This window comes from Accipiter gentilis, chromosome 14 (genome assembly GCF_929443795.1).
Source record: "Accipiter gentilis chromosome 14, bAccGen1.1, whole genome shotgun sequence".
Taxonomy (NCBI): domain Eukaryota; kingdom Metazoa; phylum Chordata; class Aves; order Accipitriformes; family Accipitridae; genus Astur; species Astur gentilis.
The window spans coordinates 34,129,815-34,150,296 of record NC_064893.1 but is presented as its reverse complement, the minus strand read 5'-3'; the positions used below and the strand labels follow the sequence as shown (position 1 = coordinate 34,150,296).

The 20,482-nt window shown below is 46.5% G+C and overlaps 2 protein-coding genes across 4 annotated transcripts; both read right to left on the bottom strand.

The window, feature by feature from the left end:
- Positions 1 to 311: 311 nt before the first annotated feature.
- On the bottom strand, positions 312 to 7,255 carry CCNDBP1 (cyclin D1 binding protein 1). 2 transcript variants are annotated; one of them, XM_049817621.1, is made up of 11 exons: positions 7,119 to 7,255; positions 6,977 to 7,036; positions 6,271 to 6,350; positions 5,538 to 5,619; positions 5,004 to 5,103; positions 3,718 to 3,791; positions 3,341 to 3,417; positions 2,620 to 2,873; positions 2,159 to 2,219; positions 1,104 to 1,150; positions 312 to 719 (listed from the first exon to the last, which is right to left on the bottom strand). In XM_049817621.1, exons 1-11 carry the CDS (start codon positions 7,183 to 7,185, stop codon positions 611 to 613), a joined length of 1,011 nt encoding a protein of 336 aa, XP_049673578.1. In that variant the 5' UTR covers positions 7,186 to 7,255; the 3' UTR covers positions 312 to 610. The 2 variants fall into 2 exon arrangements, with proteins under 2 accessions (XP_049673578.1, XP_049673580.1); XM_049817623.1 differs by having other exon boundaries at positions 5,007 to 5,103.
- Positions 7,256 to 7,413: 158 nt separating this feature from the next.
- Positions 7,414 to 20,479, bottom strand: ZNFX1 (zinc finger NFX1-type containing 1). 2 transcript variants are annotated; one of them, XM_049817614.1, is made up of 13 exons: positions 20,275 to 20,479; positions 17,428 to 19,515; positions 16,508 to 16,639; positions 16,106 to 16,254; positions 15,744 to 15,887; positions 15,180 to 15,297; positions 14,622 to 14,869; positions 14,363 to 14,502; positions 13,894 to 14,048; positions 13,121 to 13,266; positions 12,642 to 12,752; positions 11,829 to 11,924; positions 7,414 to 10,033 (listed from the first exon to the last, which is right to left on the bottom strand). In XM_049817614.1, exons 1-13 carry the CDS (start codon positions 20,327 to 20,329, stop codon positions 7,601 to 7,603), a joined length of 6,015 nt encoding a protein of 2,004 aa, XP_049673571.1. In that variant the 5' UTR covers positions 20,330 to 20,479; the 3' UTR covers positions 7,414 to 7,600. The 2 variants fall into 2 exon arrangements, with proteins under 2 accessions (XP_049673571.1, XP_049673572.1); XM_049817615.1 differs by lacking the exon at positions 20,275 to 20,479 and adding an exon at positions 20,210 to 20,254.
- Positions 20,480 to 20,482: the final 3 nt, after the last annotated feature.

Here is a 20,482-nt window from a genome sequence, read left to right as displayed (position 1 = left end):
AGTCATTTTTCCCTACCCATGGCAAAAAAAAGGATATCCTAGAACTTTAAAGTTATGATAGATGTAGCATTTCTCTAGAGATACTCTTATCTCCCTCTACAGATCCTTGACATGGTAAAGTAGTAAATAATATTTTCTACTGCTTTCTGATGAAATAGAAAGGAGAAAGATAGTTCACTCTTTTCTAAAGCTAGAAGGGAAATAGCAGCAGTGCTGCATATTTTTTAATGGTTCATTGGGCTGCCTGCAAAAGAAGCAAGACCCTTTCCTTCTGGATATATTCTCTGCCACCTGAAAACAGATAAAACCACTCATGCAAATCTAGCAATATTTTATTGTTCTTTGAACCCCATAGTAGTTGTAATGCCTGCAGAATGGGGCACATTCACAGCATGAAGATGCAGCACCACACCATCCCAGGAATTCAAGCAAAATGACACCTTCTGCAATGGCAAAGAGCAACTCCCTGGGAAAGTTTTACCAAGTGGCAGTAAAGTTCTCTCCTAAAAATATTGTTCTCATCATTCTCCCAGTGGCTGGAGCACAGCGAGATTCACTGGTAAAGCATATGCCAGAGCCAGTGGCAGCAACTGATGTAGACATGGAAGAGCTAAAGTTGACCATGTGTGAAGTTCTTGATTTTGTTCATGTTGTGATCTACTGCACCAGTTAGAAACTGCACCCAGCCTTCCTCTGATGGTGGACATACATGGCTTGTCCTGTAAAAGTGGAGGAAATTCATTAGGAAAGCCTCCTGGGTGTCTTATACCTATGCATCCAAACACATGGGTATTGTGAAGTGCTGAATTTCCACAGCATTAGAACAGGACTGCTATAGCCCCAGAGTACTTTGAGCAAGGAAGAACGCACATCCATGTCACTAGTCCCAAACCTTAACATATACGTGTGTGCTTTCAGCGCAAACCACTTTCATCCCTACCATCCTTTTCTTACTTCCAACCCTTTGTGACTGGGTAACATCACAATTACTCCAAAATGCCAGCATTTACTGTCTAGAAATGAGTCATCTTTGACAGGAGGCAGAAAGATATCAACCTTCATAGTGGGGAACACCCACCTATAAAACTGTAACTCATACTCACTTTGTAATCTCTAAGACTTTCTTTAATACCGAGGCCAACTTAGCAGCCTAGAAAGAAACAAAAGGGAAATAAGGTGAGCCAAACATGGAGAAAAAGGGGCTCGGCAGTACTGGAAAAGAAAGGGGGGGTGCAGGAATGTCCAACAGAGCCAAGAATGAGCAAAACTGCCACAGATACTGATGCAGAAGGAAGCTACCCATCACTGCCATGCTGGGAGTGTCTCCCAACCTACTGCCAGCTGGGACAGGTGAAAATAAAGACAGGCTGGTTTTTAAAGCATAAGTTAAAATGCTTTTTCCTTTAAAAAGATAAGCCTATTAGAAATTGGTAACTGATATTAAAGCATGAAGTTACAACTGACTATAATGCAATTTGATATTAAGCAATACTTTCTTTTTTATCCCCAAAAATCAAGTCGGTGGCCAAAGGCATGAAACCAGAATTAAGAATAAAAAAAATCTCAGATATGAGAAGATACATACTTAATTTATGATGCAAAGGACCCCTGGAAGTTATCTAGTACAACCTCCTGCTCAAAGCAAGGCCCACCTCAAAGTTGAGTCAGGTTGCTCAGAGACTTGCCTGGTCAAGTTTTGAGTACTGCCAAAGGTGGAAATTCTACTGCTTCGTTGAACAGCTTGTTTCGGTGCTTAATCACCCTCACTGTCAGAATTTTTAATTTGTATTTTTAATGTAGGTAATTTTATTTGAGCAAGTCTACATTACCCAAGGAAGGAAATAGATATGCAGTACATTGGCAGCCTTAGACCTCACTTTCCTGAGGTACTGTCATTAGGCATGTCTATGGATTATGGTTCAGGGCCAAAGCTCAAGTGGCCATTCTCTCCCCTGAAGAAGATGAGAAATGCATTTCCACCTGAAGGAAGCTAAGTGTGCAAGAACCAAAGGGGACTCTTCATCCCTAAGAACTTGTTTCTGAGCAAGGTGCACTAACATGCACCTCTCCCCAACAGTCACCTAATCCCTCCAATTCGACTTCTTCCCCTTCTCTACAGCCACATGAGTAGACCTCCATGCAGGCTACAGATACTTACATTGAGTCGCACAGCCAACTGGTTCATAGGTGGATACATGCTCAGTGCCAGCTCATCAACACTAGAATAGAAGAGAGGGGAGCAATGGAAGAAAGGTCCTGATAGCACAACTTATGGATCCTGATCAAAGCCTACACCCACACTGAACATAAGTCAGGAACAGCAATGCGTGACAAGGAGACAATATCAGTCATACCCATCGGATGCTTCTCACTGCCTTCTCAGACATCTGCATGCCATGAGACATGGCCATAGCTCCACGCCAAGCTGCAACATATAATCCTCTCCTAACTTGCACAACTCTCAACAGCCTATGCCATAATAGTCTTCCCATCACACCTGCTTCTACCACCTGCTCACAGCTTCAATATCATAGAGTTTTTCCTAATCCATTCTCCAGACCTCAAGAAAGACAGGGGCTGCTCTGGAGCAAAAAGCGGCATGGGGAGAAACATGCTTACCTTGGACTGATCTCATTAGCAATGTCTGCAAGATCATCCAGCTGAGCGATCTGCTCTGGAGAATCAACTTTGCCATAAGCCTTCACTACACCCAAGACCTTCTTCAGGCAAGCTTTAGAAGCCTTCATTAATCCCATGCAGGAGCTAAGCAGCTTCCGGTCAGCTTCTGACCAATACGTATCTCTGTTGCCCCGAAAGCCCAGCTCTTCATCTTCCATGATGTCACTGTAGGGGTCTTGCCCTTCCACCAGAGCCTGAGAACATAGATGTACTTAAAAGCCAGAGCCTAGCATCAATTCCAGCAATAACCAGGAGGAAAGGGAAAACATAATCCAGAAATCATACAATTTACAGAGGAATCTCGCTCCAACCAGCATCTCAGTTGCCAAATTCTGTTAATCCTAGCAGGACTGGATTAAGAAAAACTAATCCCCCACTCCAGTTCAACAGAGCAAACGGCAAGAACCTGCTGTTCCTACATCAACCTAAACACCGCCCCCACCCTTGCAATTCAGGACATGGCTTTATGGAAACCTTGTATAAAGTAAACCAGGCTTGAGTTTAAAAAGTCATCAAGATCCAGGCATAATACAATAATCTAGCTCATATCAGAACAAATCTAAATCAAAGCCTGTATATAAAACAATCCCCGTGTTCCATCGCTGAACCATCACTGCAATACATCACTGCAGGTTCCTCAAAGGCTTAGGGGCTTCCTTACGTGTTCCATCTCCTCCAGAGCATCCTTGACCACACCTAGACATGCAGCCAGAGCTGATGCAACTGCTGCCTGGTTATCTGCAAAAGGATGAAAACCATGGCACTGCACTGATTCAAATCAGCTTGCAACAACAGTCATCTAGGTTTGAGATCATTAGATCTTGAGATTATAGGATCAAACTTTTTGCAGAGCTCAGAGCTGCACTACTGCCGTGCAAAGAATCTGGCCTGGCTTCCAAGCTTACGCATTTCGAAAACAGCTGGGTTTTGCAGAACATGTGAGCCTTCATTGTACTAGCTGGAATGCCCCTTGCAAGGGCTACTGATATTCCAAGACAACATGTCTTAGTTCTGTTGTTCTACATACACAATACTCACCTCGTGGCAGGTTGGACACTTGCTCACATGCCTCCCACACACCACCAGTTGATATAAGCTGATCTTGAGACAAGCTGAAACAAAACAAAGTCCCCCAAAGTTAGACTCAATAACACCACTCTGCTACACTGTGTTTTTATTTTCTGCACCAAGGACAATGCACACTAATAGAAGCTCTGCTGGGAAGATGTCACCAACCAGCTTATCACCAGTATCTGTGTAAAGCAAGAAGTGCTGGCTCCTACCGAGTTTAATTATCCACTGGAACAAGAAACAGGAGCCTCTTGTAAAGGCCTCTCAAGGTGCTTAGGCATATTATTTATCTTTCAGAATCTATGCAAATCAGAAGTCTGTATTAGCGATTAATGACCTCTGCCAAAGGGCAGTAGTGTGTAATCCATCAAGAGAAGCAGCTGTCCATAGTGGTCCAATAACTAGCTTTATAAAGTTGCGCCATCATTGTGTATGACAGTTCAGTCCAAAGCAATAACTGCCAAACACTGCAAACGCTATCCAGCGCCTTCACGGGAATCCCGCTCCCAGCATCTTTCCTTGCCACAGACAGGACGAAAATCTATTCTCCATGTAGGCAATGTACCTGCCTCAAGCCACTGGGACAAGAGGGTACTGCCAGGGCCTTGAGTGTATTCCACCCTCCTAGGAGTTTAGCTGGCTCAGTTGAAGAGTTTAGTTGGCTAAGTATAAGGTCAGCTCCTTTGCTGATAGGAGGTACTGTGAAGAAAGCTAGAAGCAAGGGCCAGCCCTTCCTTACCCTAGGAGCAGATTTTACCCTGAGGTTCTTTCACTGGGCCCTGCTTGTGCTATGTCACAGCTGTGTAGCAGTTATGTCTGCACCCAGTCTCACACCCCCTGGATTCTGACCTGGATGCTGACCCACTGATTTGACCTTCCTGCCTTGACCTCAGACCCAACTCATTGTAATGGACATGCTAGGCAATCACTGGATAGTGTCTGATGCTGGTTATTCTCTCTGGACCTGACCTTGATCCCAACTTGGTGGCCTGAGTTTCCAGCTTGACCTTATTGCTGTGGGCTTGTCTGATGATCTGAACTCTCAACTGAACCTCCCTACCCTCACCAGCACTGCTCTGCTCACTCAGATGCTGGGGGACAGGGCCTTTGCTGATGAAGCCACTGCCTCTTCCTGCCTCGTAACAATGCCCTGCTTCTGCCTCCCCCCTTCCTTTAGGAAGCAGTCTGCACTTGCTGCTTCCTAACAAGTATACCCGTAACCTTTTCTTCCTTTTTTTTTTCTGGAAAATTACTACCTCTCCAATGGAGCACTGAGAATTGTTTCTGTGAGTTGGATCATTCCTTCCACTACTTCTGTGGTAGCATCTCGCACCATCTTCCGAAGAGTAGTACCTGGTTGAGATGGAGAAAGAGCAAGAAAGTTGCCACAAGGTCAGTGCCAACAGAAAGCAACGGCCAAGGATGAACACACAGACTGCTCGGTTTGAGTAGATACACTGTATAAATGGAGTTACAGGTATTATGAAGGAAAAAACATCTTTCCTAGTTCCAAAAGGACTTTGGACAAGGATCTCAACACTTTATAAACATGAATGCTCAATCAAGGATACAACTTCCTAAATTATCACTCTTTCACAGACGGAATTCTGCAGGAGCAGGCAGACAAGTGGTTCACCCATAAGCATGTCGCAAGTCTACAGAATAGCTGATAATGGGACTGCCTGCTCATGGTAACTTGCTTTCCTACAGATGCCAGATCTCATGTTAGGCTCTGAAATACTGGGTTTCTTTATATAGTGCTCACTGCCCTGCTGTCACTATCTCACCTTGGCCCTTGGGGAGCCAGTAGTACACTGTGGCAATTGCAAGAATGGCATTTTGGACATCTTCGCTCAGCTTCCGGCACTCCTGAAAATGGACAGGCAAGAAGATCAACCGTGAGTAGTGCATGGCTGCACTGCATTTAGAAAGTCTCACAAGCAATCAGTTACATTCAGATTGCTTTGAGAAAAGGGAAGCATAGTAATGGCCATCTTGTTTGAGAAAAAAATACAGCATAAGAAGAAGACACAGTAAGCAAGGTGTACACATCATAAACCACCTTATGATTTGGTAACAAAACACACCCTGGTGTGGTGGTCATGCATCAGAGAGGAAGAAGTAGCTGAGATCGTTATTCTGAACTGAGGTCTTTTTTTTTTTCTTCTCCTCTAAACAGAGATGTGAAACTAGTCTTAATTAACAGTAAAAATCTTGCATATTCTCTGTTAGATCTAAGGTCTGTATTATCCAATACCCTGTCTCTATCAGCAACCAGCTGATAGAGGTTGAAGGAAAGAATGTAAGAATATGTCTATTTGGTATGTCTCCCTAACTTACAGTTACTAGTTCTCTGGGCAGTTCTTGAATCACATTAATACACTCCACAATGCATAGCCCATACCAACATCCCTTGTCTGCACTGTACCAAATTACTTTGTTTTAGCCACGTGAACCAAGAGACACCTGAAACTTATCACACACACTGCAATTTCACAGTCTGTGGGGGCTTTCGCTCACCTCTGCAGAAGTCAGTGGAGGCCCTGAGAATGCCAGACTCAGCTTTGTAGCTTCCTGTGATGTTACTTTGAATGTCTGACCTAGAAAGGATTCAACAGGAGCAAAAGAATAAAAAGGAACTTGGGTAAAAGGTAAAAGAACAGAGTAGGCAGCTAAGCAACATCTCTGATCTGATGCTACTTTGCCCTACTGCTTGATTAACATTTCTTCCTTCCCAGCAGTACAAAGGCATAAACTAAAACCCGCTACAGAAGAAGAAAAAGTACAGGCAGTATTAGTGCCACACATGCCGCACGTGTCCTACGTCTGCTTTTTTTCTAGTTTTTTTTTTTACTCAGCTGGTAGTGATATCCACAACCACATTTTGTGTCCTGGTCCACAACACCTTCACCAGGAAACGCTGTGAGCCTTTAACAGAGACCGAAGCCTTTAGGAACCTAGCCGCGACAACCGTTCGACGCCGGCCGCTGCTCCGCTGACGCCAACGCCCCGGAGCGGAGGGCAAGCGCGAAAGCCCAGGCCGGAGACCTCGCTCGCAAGCCAGAGCCCCGCCGCGTACCGGCACCGCAGCCGCCCGCCGACGCCACAGCCCGAAGCCTCCACCCCGGCCCGCCCCGCGGCCCGTCACAGACCCGGCCCGGCGCCCACAGCGCGGCCCGGCGGCGGGCGCCCCCGCCCGCGGCCGGCCCCGCTCCGCCGCCCGTACCTAGCGCGTCCCAGAAGCGCGGCAGCTCGAACGGCTCGCGGCCCTCGCCCGGTTCGCCCTCTGTAAAGGCAGAGAGAGACCCCAGCCAGCGGACAGTCGGCTCGGCCCGCCCGCGGCCCCCCCGCCCGGCCCCGGCCCCCACCTCGGACCCGTGCCAGCACCGCACGCAGCGCGCCGCGCAGCTCCCGCAGCGGCTCCCGCGCCTCCATGGCTGCGGGCGCTGCCCCGGCGCCTGCTGCCCCCTGAGGCCCGGCCGCGCCTCACATCCGCTTCCGGGTAGCGGCAGGCGCGACGCGACGCGACGCCGCCCCGCCCGGCGAGCGCGCCCTGGGGCGCGCACTGATCCTCTGTATTAAGTAGCGACGAGGGCGGCGGTGAGCGCGCCCTCTTCGGGGGCGCGCACCGATGCTCTTTATTAATTAATTAGCGACAGGGGCGGCAGCAAGGGCACCCTCCCCGGGGCGCACACCGATGCTCTTTATTAATTAGTTAGCGACAGGGGCAGCAGCGAGCACAGCCTCCCGGGGGCACGCACCAATGCCGTTTATTAATTAATTAGCGACAGGGGCAGCAGCAAGCGTGGCCTCCCCAGGGCAGGGACTGCGAAACGGGGCAGACACCCCACTACAGCAGGCGGTGGAGCTCCTCGAAGTTGAGCAGGTTGTTGGCCGTCTCGGACCAGGCGGCATGGGTCGCACCGTCCATCTCGGAGGCGAGGCTGTTGGTGCTGTCCAGCGTGTGGTTCGTGCCCCCGATGACTGCATGGCATTCAGGGCACTTGCTCCTCTCCATTGCCCCCCCGCAGTCCCCAATCACATAGATATGCCCATTTCTGCACTTGAACCAGTGGCCGCGGGGACAGCCAATAGCACGGACAATCTGCACCCGCTCCACTTCGGAGATCCCCAGCCCCGACCGGGGCAAGGCTGTGTAGAGCCTCTCCAGGGCAGCCTTCATCGCAGCCTCATCGTCCTCTGTGAATTTCTTTGTCCCTTCCAGGATCTCACGTGCGCTGGCAATCTCTGCTGCCAGTGCTGGGGCGATCATCCCGCTTGCACCTTTGCACCTTACCAAGAGGCTCAGCAAATAGGTCAGTCTCTGAATCTCAGACTGCAGGTCAGAGAGCTCCTGTCCTGTAAAACTGAGGCGCGGCTTATCCAGCCACTCCTGGACTTCATCCAGCCGCTTTCTCAGCACCTTCCTCTCACTTGCATCAATTTTACTCAGAGAATTGGTTAGGTCAGCTACACGTTCGTAGAAGTTAAGCTGGTTCTCAATTAGTCCGATATTCTTTGTTGAGAGATCAGAAGCTCCGAGTTTATCTTCTAGCATGAGATACTTAAGGGGTAGATTCCTCTGCAGAACAGCATTCCCCAACAGCACAGCCCGCAGTCTTTGTCTACTAGACTCAATTTCCTGTGCTGGGCCTTGGATTTTCTCTTTCACCTTTTCTATCTCATCTAGCCGTCTTTTCACAATGGTGCCATATCTCAAATTCTTTCTGATAGGTGTCTGACAGATAGGGCATACCTTCAGCTTGATGGCATTGTCATCTTCATCCATATAATGGTCAAGGCCTTGGGACTCAAAGACGTGGCCACAGTCTTCGAGCTGTACGAATCGAGCGTCTGGGTCTTCCTCAAAGCCAAAAAAGATCTGGGTGAGTTCCTCATGGTCACAAACAAGGCACTTCTTTGGGCAAGGCTCTCCGCACAATCCAATACAAGGATGGCCACAGCACAGCAGCTTAGCACATGGTACATTGCAGCGAGGCCTATTGCATGGTTCAGAGCAAAGATTGGTACACCGGTAGTGCTGGCACTGCCACTCACATGGCTCGGCACATGGAAAACAGCTCATTCCACATTTCTTTTTACACCTGCTGTGGACACAGTGGTTCTGACATTCCAGCTGACAGGGAGGGCATTCTGTAGTACAAGGCTGCTGACACTTGTGGGAGCAGACCAAGAAGCGCTTGCACGGGCTGTTACATGGCTTATGAAATCTTCCTTCAAAGCAGGTATGACAGGAACCCGCGCACACATGTCCACACTCCAGTGTGACAGAACACTTAGTCTTACATTCCACAGGCTTCTCGTCCTTCATCTCCTCAGCAATCCAGCACTTAAGTTGCTGGTTGTGGCCACATTTCAGCATGACTGTAACCAGTTCAGGACACTGCTTAGTGCATTCCTGCCCACAGAATTTGTTGCATGCATGCCCGCAGTTCAACTTTTTCTGGCAAGGTTCTTGGCAAAGAAACTCACTGTCTGGAGTAAAGCATGGCACCATCTGCAGGTGGCCACACTTAGAAATAGTTTTCTCTACTATCACCATGCATGGTCCACAGGGCTCATAACATGACCGTGGACAGCGGTGCCCATCTGCACAAAGCACCTTTTGACAAGGCTTCAGACACTGGTACTCTTTGTGCTCTATGTCATATGGGTGACATGCCCTTGTGCAAACATGTCCACAACTCAGCCTAAATTCACAGGGACGACTACAGCCTCCTTCTGGGACTTTGCTGAAGTCTGCTGCTGTAGATACCAGTGTCTTGGTTTCAGGGTGGTTTTGACAGCAAAGCACCAATGAGCGGCCAATGTGACCTTTCTCCCGAAGGGTGTGAATGATCTTGCTCCAGAGAGGAATCTTGCCAAGCATTCTCATATTTCCAATACAATACAGCCCTTTCTTAGCTCTGGATAATGCTACGCATATCCGATTAGGGATCTGTAAGAACCCAGTTCTCTCCTCTTTGTTGCTCCGCACAAGAGACAGCAGAATAATATCATTCTCCTCCCCCTGGTACTTATCTACCACATGAACTTTCACACCTGCAAAGGTCTTGGCTGGCATGAGCTTACGCAGACAGAAAAGCTGTCCAGTGTAAGTAGTGAGAATGGTGATCTGAGAAGGTAGATAATCCTGACACAAGAAGTATTTGCACAGTTCCACTACAAACTGGGCCTCATGTGCGTTCTGGTGGCTTTTCCCTTCCTGGATCTCTTGCTCAGGAAAGTCATGTTCCACAAAGAAGAGGTTAGATAAGACCCCCTAAAACAAGAGAAAGGAATGTCAGAAACAGAATTCCAGCTTCTGTCACCGCAGCCTGTTTCCATGTCCCTGATTATCCACTGACAGGAGTATTCTTAAGGAGACGCCTACAGTATCCTCTCAGATTTCCATAACATATTCATCCGATAGGAATTTAAGCTTATTAATCACATTTCAGCTTATTAGTGACATTTCAGTATCCTAATACAAAATCAGTTCCTGTGGATGATTTTGTTCCCTATCTTTTCAGAGTTGTTTCTACTGTACTTTTCAGGTTGTAGAAAAGAGATTAAGTGCTAGTAACATTTCTCAAAGCATCATAGTTCCATTTCACATTCACGGCACAAACAATGTCTTGTTTTGGCCATGTGGGAAAAAGATAGTAGGTAAACAGTGCACAAGGCTTAGCACTTGCCTAAAACTGCCTAGCAAAAAACATGCCTTCTCGGTTACTGCAGTAAAAACAAAGCAGCAAGGAGGATTGCTCTTCCACCAGGAAAACTAGGAACACTAGGGACTCCAGTAGTCACCATCTCCAGGGGTGTAGCATTGTCTGCTCACCTGTTCAAAAATTCCATTTGCCTTGAGTTAGTACAGACCTTTATTTCTTGCCCATTAACTGGAATTCTTCTACGCATAAGAAATTCTTGGGCTGTGTGCCAAAACCCAGAGACTGTTTTTATCAGGAAAGAACAGTTTTTGTAGATCAAACACAGATCTCTGGTTTTCCAAGGTGTCCACAGTGGCATAGAGTCCACTGCTGTACAATTTAATTCAGTGATCACCTATGTTGATTATTGTAGTAGATGGGAGATTCAATTTTGATGCCTTTTAGTATCTCAAGTTTGTTTTAAGGCCAGATGGAACTGTAAGATTCCCCAGAATAGCTTCTCATAGGAGAAATGGGGTAAAATTTTGTGGTCTCCTAAGTTGCATGTTTTCAGTGGGATTTGTTTGGTTGGGTTTTGGGTTTTTTTTGTTTGGTTTGGGGTGGTTTTGTTGGGGGTTTTTTTGGTTTTTTTTAATATGTTTAACTAAAGCATCTTCTACAAAATACTTGATCTGGATTTCAAGATAGCAAAAGAGGACCTGCCACTTTCCCAGATGATTTATTTACTAGAATAAGTTATCTTCAGGATTAATTTTCTCTTTTCTAGCTTCAGTATTCTGCTATAGTTTTCAGTATGCTTTCCTCACCCAGTTAAAGAGCTTTAACTAATTAATACTGTCTTTCCATGAAGAGAGATTTACACAGGCTAAACTATTGTAATCCTTTTTGTAACTACCTCCAGTTCTTTCTCCCCAGGTGTTCAGTTGCTTGTTGTGCATGTTAGCCAATAAATGATCGCTTTATACTTTTAAGTTGAATAAATCTTGTTTGCAGATGTTCTGTATTGGTAAAACGCCCAAACAGAGAACCCAAGGAAAGAGGGCTCCAGTAACGAAGTCACCTATCTTATGTTGCAGTTTCACATTATTATGTTTTAGAGTCTCTCATTTAAGATTTCTTTCTAGCTTTCAATCTCCTACAGTTCTTTTGGTCCCTCTTCCATTTTTCACTGTTCTTTTAAAGTCATCAATACAGGATCCATTTCCGGTGTCCACCATCACTAATGCCAGAAGAACTACAAATTGCTTGCCTAATTCTATATCACACATTTCCTTGATTCAGGTATAAATCTCCATAACCAAACTTGATCTAAGAATTTGAAATCCTTGAACACTATATTTTACAGAAACTCGTTTTATTCAGAAACGGGACAAAAACCAATTGATTGGATAGCTGAAAACTCACTTTTATGTTCTCATACTTCAGGACAGAGGGATGGTTCTCCAACTCCTGATATATATGAGGACTGAGAAGCTGGGCCATTTCAGGACGCATGCGGTGCTGAAACACAAAGCGGCTTTATCAGTCTCGAGGAAGGACCACCATATTTCCCTGTCAATATTCTGTTGTTCCACTGTACAGACCGTGGCTGAATACAAGACAAGGATGACTTTCCAGTAAGAGTCAAGAAGGGAGCACCTCCTAATTCCCCACCCTCCCCCACCCCATCACTGCCACCACCGGCAATTACAGGAGGAGTAGTAGCACAGGATCTTCAAGAAAATCATTTGGCAAGGTTGTTGTAATAAGAATGCTGGTTTCAGTGCAAATCTAAGAACACTGTTCTAGATAACAATAGCCAGCACCTCACCCTGACCACTACATGAGTTCTGCTAGGTACAGGACTGCTGGAGGTAGAATTAATTTCTCCGGGCACCAAGATTGATGATTATAGCAATTTAGCAGGAAGCAGCCTGAGAAGACTTGTGCTGTCAGTCTCCAGAGTTCTGGAAGTTTCAGATGCCACAATAAGCCATGTTCATTGCACTAAAACATGTGGGAACCACAGTGCTGCAGATGACATCACTGAATAATTTGAAATATATCGGAACACTGTTTGTGGCAGTTTGACAACTCTTACCATTCTTCTCAGGAATTAAATAGCCTACTATTTTCTTTTAGGCTGCTCTCAGAGTAGAAATATAAACTTAAGTGTACTACAAACTTAAAACAACTTAAATGCAAATGCAATGGAGTTTTTTTACAGGTCTTCCTCACTTGGTATTTCAGGCGGACAAAGGGGAAATTGACTTTCACCAGCCGTTCAAAGAGAGAGACTTCCAGATTGAAATTCTTGGCCAGGTCATATACATTTGCACTAGGCCGCAGCTGAAAGAGAAGGAATAGGAGGTCCACATTTTAGCACTTTTCCTACGTATTAGTGAGATTTTTCACTCATCTCTTTCTGTCACTGGTCCCCCAAAGAAAGGCCAGAGACTGGATTCCTGCAGAGGTACTAAATATCAAAGTTAGATACAGTCACAATTGAAGTGGATGCAAGCACATGTAGAATCGTACCTGTTAAACTAAAAGATAAGACCCAGAGGAGCTCTACTCCAAAACTACAGGAGACAGGACCTGTGATATCTGTGGAAGCTGGGGAACAGGAAGTCTTGGCAACCTTTCACATATGGTGTTTGGTTAAAAGGTTCCAGTTCATTTGCACAACAGTTAGAGGCATTGGTCATGGATGTTACCTGCTGGTGATCTCCAATGAGGATGAGATGCTGGCAAGCTTTACTCAGAGTAGTAATGGTGTGAGCCTCAAGCACCTCTGCTGCCTCTTCTATAATGACAATTCGTGGCTTTACTTTTTGCAAGATCTGACGGTATTTGGCAGCACCTGAGCAAGGACAGAAGATAAATCTTAGCAGAATATAGTTACATGCAGACAGTATGACAAGAGTTTTCAGGGAGGGGAGCAGGCTGTGTCTCAGAAAAGACTGGGGTTCTTCCCAAGATTCCCCATTTCAAGACTCAGCTTTCTGAACTTTCAAACAGCACCATACCGAGGATTACTTCTATATGAAGAGTTATTAAGGAAGGCAGATGGGGATTGGAGTCCTATGCCTGCCTTGGCCCTTTCCCAACGCTCTCTTCAGACATAAGATACCTACTCAATACATTGATCAACACATATAAATAAACCTAAAATTGTCTCTTCAAAGTGTCATATTGCAATGACCTTTACACTACCATCACCAGAAAGCAATGCAGGGATAGCAGTGCAGGTATTGGCTGTGCTTTACTCAGGCACAAGAAGTGGTGCATTTCCATTAGAAGAATGCTGCTTGAGATGGAGGGAGTGCAAGAGTGCACAGAGGGAGTCAGAGATTAAGAAGGCTGCAGACTAATGCAGAGCCTGACCCAGGCTGTCAAGCAGCACATGATATTAATCTTTTGGCAACAAGGTCGTTTAACCATTACTAGATGCAGTGTAATATTGGTTTGCTTCCCAACTGCTATGCACCTGTAGTTGTCATCCCCACAACTTGGGCCTCCTTAAGAATGCAGAAATCTTCCTGCAGCCTCAGTTCTGTCAGCCTTTCTGCTGCTGCCTGATACTGCTGTTCATGCCGCAGAATCTGCCGTCGAATAAACCCCTGATAGGTCTGCAGCCAAAGCCTGAGAAAAAAGTGCCATTATCACACACAGCAAGGGGAACAGGATAGTGATCCAGCAGTTCTGAGTGGATTCAGTTCAAAACTTCCTCTGTGTCTTCTGGGCAAGAGATTATTAGCATCTGCACTTAGTCCCAAACCACACAGTGGAGACGACAGCACTGCCTGTGCAATACAGGGAAGGTAAAAACAAGCATGTTCAAATAAAGAGCTGAACAGATATGGACAGAAACACCATGGCTTGACAGAAAGAGTTTGCAAACTGGAACAATCCTAGGAAACATTTGCCTGACAGACCCTGCAAAATAGTTTTGTCACCTGTAAAGCCTCCAGCGGGAGTTCAGGTCAAGTTGCCACAGATCCTGAATAGCCTTGGCCTCTAACTCTGACATTGCACTCAGTTTACAGAGCTCAGCCTTCATCTTCTGTTTCATTTTCTTCCTCTGGGCAGCAGTTACCTGTAGAGAAAAAGCTCCCCAATAAGCAGTTATAGCACAAAGATTCTCCTGTATTGGCATCCCCATGTTATTCTTTACACAGTCAAGCAGAGCCAGAGCATGCTAGTGCATGCAGTTACCTCCCACTCTGCAGTCTTCCGTTGTGGTTGGGCTGTTTCTTCTTCCTGGTCCTCCAGCTTCATAGCCAACAGCACTCTGGCTAGTCCATGAGCAGCTCTGTGCTCTTCCTCCTTCCTTCCCTGAGGCTTTGCTACCTCCTCATCCTCAATCACTCTGTCAGCTTGAATCAGGTCAGCCTCCTCTGGGATCTCCAAAAGCTCCTCCTCTTCTTCACCTTCCCACTCCTGCTCCCTCTCCTGTTGACCACCTGTGAGAGTCATCAGTCACATGCAGTAAGCCACAGCCACGCTAGCAAAATCACAGTGCAGCAGTCAGATCACTATGTGGAAATTAAGGTTAATCTTTCCACTACCTTAAAGTATCATGCATCTTTCAGTGTCTGTTAAGTAGCAGTGTCTCTTTGCTGCTACACATGCACTGCTTAGGCAAACACATCTGTAGAGGATGAGGGAGGTTTTTTTGTCTGTGTGGGGGTTTTTTGTTTGGGTTGTTTTTTGTTTTGGGTTTGTTTTGGTTTTGTTGTTGTTGGTTGGTTGGTTTGGGTTTGTTTTTTTTACCTGGATTCTCAGCCTCTATATTCTCTGCAGCATCCTGGGTGAAGACAGTTACACCAAGGCCCAGCCACTCCAGAATCATTGAGTGTTGTGAAGCACTGTAGTAAAACTCCTCACCATCCTAATACAAGGAAAGTCAAATCAGCCAGGCCTATTAAACTTCAGAGTCTTAGGATGATGCCAAAGCAGCACCTTGCAGCAGCAGGCAACTAGGACAAGTCCCCTGAGAGACCTCCAGAGCTAGAAAGTCTGAGCAGCCTCAGATCTTCAGAAAGAGCATCCCTCCCCCCCTTCAGTTTAAGAGGCTTTCATTGGGCACTTGTATTTTTATGCTGATAAAGATCACTTAGAATCTTTGCAGTTTAAAGGAGTAAAATTTAAAGCCCCTGCCTGCCTCACCTGGTCTAGACTACTGTCACTTGGCACAGCTTGCTATTCACTCCCTAACTTTCCTAGTAGCCGAGTGATGCTAAAAAAGCGTGCTTGGGGAACCTCAGACTCATTAGCAGAAAGGTTAGTAAGCATACATTGGGACTGCTTGACTCAGAAGAAAGGGACCTCTCTTACCAGACCATTCATCAGACTGTCCCAGTGATGGGGCGCAATGCATGCTTCCAACTGGCGCTCATGCAGAACTCCATATGTTGTGCACTCCAAGTGCTTTGCTCCTTCATGGAGCTCCTGCTCAGCCTGTTTCATCTCACTGGTTATCTGCTCAGAACAAAGAGAAGGGAGGCATCATCGTACTCGGAGAAAAAAAGTTCAGAAACAGCAGACCAAGAAACTGATAAAGTGAACAAGGACAGAAGAATTAAGAGGCTGACTTCAGCGTAAGTCAAGGTGAAAGAACAGGGGTGGAGGAAGTTTAGTTAGCTCCTCCAATGCATAGCCAACCCAGTCCCATCATCTCCAGTGAAGTCTGCACGTACATTCACATAGGCTCTGCGGAGATGCATTGGCAAGCTGTGTCGGAATTCACACTTCTTCCTCAGCTCCCTCAAGGTGAACTGCTTCAGGACTTCACTACTGCTTCTGCCCCCAACACGTACCATCCCATGTTTTTGGAATGTGTATATTCCTGGGAATGAAAGAGAAATATTAGCACTAAAGAGGCAAGCTCTGTTTTCCGCAGTAGGACAAGGGGTAGGGAGAACACCCTTTGTCTGCAAATGCTGCACTGGATTGGTCTGAGTGAAGTTTTCTTACTGTATATCAATGGGGCTACAGTCACTAGAAAAAGCCAAGAGGGCAAGTCATCATGCCAGAAGACAGGCAGAGTTATAGTATAATTTCTCCCTGACCCTCCCATCATACTTGTCAGGCACTCTTACCTTCCAAGAACTGATCCAGTGCATGGTTAGTGTAGCAGACTACAAGGATAGGAGACTTCTGGACAGTGGTTTGCCACACATGCTTATTAGTCAAGAGAGCCTGCACAATCTTCAAACCCACGTAAGTCTTTCCTGCAAAACGAGCTCAGAATCAGAAATGGGTAATTCACCCTCTACAGAGTGCCGTGAAACACAGGAATGTTTCCTAGACTTCCTTCTAGGCAGCAAATCTGATCTGTGCCAAGCAAGCTGACCCCAGAGGTAACTAGTTTACAAGATGTAAACAGAGTAACATGACACTGTCTTTTTGGCCTGTAGTTGAGCAAGGCCATGCTCTGCAAGAATGTTGTCTTTTCGTTAATACACTGGACTTGGACCCAGAGTTTCCTCTGCCACCGTGTCCCCCAGCCCACTCTGATACTGGCTTCATACATGGCATTTGGCTGCACATGAAACATCCACATACTAGTGGAATACAAGCAGTGGTGCTTGTTGAGTTCAGGTACCATTTAAAACAATCACAGTTAATATTGTAATGCTTTACTCACACAGAGGATCACGGTTGAACGCTCCCAATGTTCTAACATGCCATGAAGACAAATAGGATTGTTGCACAGCAAGTGGTACCATGTTATCAAAGATGGTTGAAAATTTTTTCACCCCAATACACAAGCAGACCCAACAGTGCAGTTGGTGTCTACTTGCAACTAGGTTGGCGATGCGTAAGACCAGATAAGGGTATCTGAAGATATTTTAACTTTCTCCACAGCTCATGCTAACTGGGCTAGTCAAGCATCAATTAAGCATAGGACTAAAGCTTTGGAGACAGTACAGCAGGCTTTCTCTGAAGTTTATCTCCCTAAATGGGGGAATCAAGGAGAACTTCTTAACTGAAGAGACTTAAAGCAAAGGTTCCTCACCAGTCCCAGGAGGTCCTTGGATAATAGCCAGCTCCTTAGTGAGTGCAAGACTCAGTGCCTGCATCTGAGACTCATCTAATCTCAAGGTTTCCGCTGAAAGCCACTGCTTGGGATCTAGAACATGGACATTTTGCCTTCTCAAACCATCAGGGTGTATCTCTTCATCCGACAGGGGATCTTCCATCAAGGGTGCAAAGTTGTAGGCAGTATCCATTGTCAGGTATGCTGGCTTCTTCACCTGTGCATCACATTCCACGATGTACTTCTGGAATGGGATATCTTCTTCCTGGATTTCCTGTAACCCTTCTAACACATGCAGATAGGCCTCAAAATAGGCAGTTGTCTCTACCATGAGGAAGGAGTCCGACGGCTGAACCTCTGCCAGCAGTGCCTGGCTCTGTGCATTAAAACAAAGCTGCACAATCCCGTGGGCAAGATCTGCATTATCACGATTAGAAACAGTGGCAAAAAGGCATGTTTCAAAGTGATCTTTGGACATGCAGATCAAGGATCCATACAGCAACCGTTTCGAATTCTGCCATCGTACAAACTTCAATGGTTTTATGTCAAACTGGACCTTGTAAACAATACCAGTTGGGGAACAGAGAGGGGTAATAATCTTTGTGTCAAAGTAGATCCTGATATCATCAAATTTTTTCTTTCTCAAACCTTTGTCCTCAAAGCTCTGCAAAAGCTCCAAAATACCTTCCCTTAAAGGCCTTACAAAATCTTCTCTCAAAAGCCGGAAATGGGTGTCAAGATAAATGCTGGTGCTCTCATATCTTCCAGAAACATTATTGGGACGTAGAAAGGGTTTCTCATCAAGGTGTACCTCATTATAGGTTGGATAAATGGTCATTGTACGATAGGTTTCTTCTTGACCATCAGTCTGAGGCTGCATAAGAGTATAGTTATCAGCCCTCAGTGTGCCTTCACGTCTCTTCTCCTGCAGATGCTGCACAAGCATCTGGACTTTATTTAGATTCTTCTCTGTTTCTTCTGTGATGTCCACACCAGAAGCTCTCAGGGCATTTATGGATGCTGGCAAGACTGTCAAGAGAATGGAGATTTTCTGCACAGAGCTGACTGGGAAAATACTGACCAGGTCCTGAAGAAGTGAAATGATGTTGCTAATATGCACAGGGTACTGATGACGTACAGCAGGGACTGCTTCTGTCATCATGTCAGACACATACTGTGGCAGACAGATCTTGAGAAAGTTGGACTCCTTCACCACTCCAAGAAGCTGTTGGACACTCTGTCTATCCATTCGGGAACTGCATGCTTTTCGAAGCACCTGGCAAACGAGCTGAAGAAAATTGGGTTTCATAGCCGTTTGGGAAAGAAGTTCCTTCAAACCCGAACTGGAAGCAAGTGTGATGACAACTTCTGAAGGGTCTCTCTGGAGAAGACTTTCTAGGAATTTATAGCCAATCCTTTTGACTTGCTGAGGCTGCTCACTGAGCTGGGCACCAGTTGGGGTAGGGTTCTGGTAGAAATGAGGATTCTCCTGAGATTGCATCCTCCTTCCCCTACCTTCATTACCCTGTCCATTCTTCAGCCCTCTAGCGCCTTGCTGGGCTTGTCCACCTTGATACCTCCTTCCCCTACCCTCATTTTCTTGCTCATTCCAGGGTCCTCTGGCCCTCTCATGTGTTTGTCCACCTTGATACCTCCTCCCCCTACCTTCATTTTCTTCCTCATTATAGGGTCCTCTATCCCTCTCATGTGCTTGTCCACCATGATACCCCCTTCCTCTACCCTCATTTTCTTGCTCATTCCAGGGTCCACTGGCCCTCTCATGTGCTTGTCCACCTTGATGCCTCACTCTCCTTCCCTCATTCTCCTGTTTGTTCCAGTGTCCTGTGGCTCCGCTGTTGGCCTGTCCACCTTGGTTTCTTGGTTTACTCTTGCTTGATTGAGGAACCCTCCAAATCCAACCACCAAGTCTCTCCTCTCTTTGCCCAGGTAGAAGAGTATAATTACTGGCTTGGGGGCTTTCCCTTAAGCGAGCTGCCTGGCCCGACACATTATTTGTTCTGTTTCCGCCTCTTCGTATAAAGCCAGTATCCCAATGATCTGCACGCCCTTAAAAAAATTAAAAAAAAAAAAAAAAACACACACAAAAAAATCCACCTTAATTATAAATCAACCACATTAACTTGCCTCCCAACACAAACGCATGAGCATTTTGGCCTAACAGTCAGCATATTTTGGACATATGGCATCAAGTTAGAAAACTACCATTATATTTGTACACTGACTTTCAAACTGGTGTTTCCTTTGCAAGCCTTTTTTCTAATTGCTAAAAAGAATGGCATACCTAGAGTTTACTTAAGCTGTTAAGCCGTGAAGACACTAAGAAACTAAACCCTTTCCCACAGAACAGAAAGCAGAACTAAGAAAGGCCAAAGATGAAGCTTCCTGCACAGGACAGGATTTCCTCAGGAGTTTGCTGTCATTGAACTAATGACAAAGGCAGCAGCAGCTGACTTCGACTGACTGCATAGAGCACAGTTAAAACACAGACAGACCTTCGTCCGAAGCCTAGCCTCTCAGAGTACCAGGAAGCAAAGACCACATGGCCTTTGTCACGCACTCACCAGAACACTTCGGGAAGGACCGAATGCTAGCAGAAACAGTTAGCAAAGAGATTGCTGCAGTGCATTGTCACCTCATGGCCCCAGCCAGGCTTCAGCGGCAAATAAGGAAGTGCTGGAATTTAGGCTCGAGAGGAAATTTCACCATAGGCAGGCACAGAAGGAGCGGGTCCCCCCTGTACCTGTACCGGCACCGTCCCCAGGCCTCCCACAGCCTTCCATCCCCCATTCGCCGGGCGACCCTCACCTCTCCCTCCAGCTCGGGGCTGCCAGGAGCAAGGCTCCCACCCGGCACCCGCCATCGCTCGGCCCGGCGGCTCCTCTGCGGGGCGCCGCAGCTCTCCGGGGCGAGGGCACCGTTCAGCGCTGGGGGCTGCACCGCTCCCGCACCCCAACGCGGCCGCCGCCGCCGCCGCCGTCGTGCTGCTGCGCTCCGCGCACGGCCCGGGAGCCGC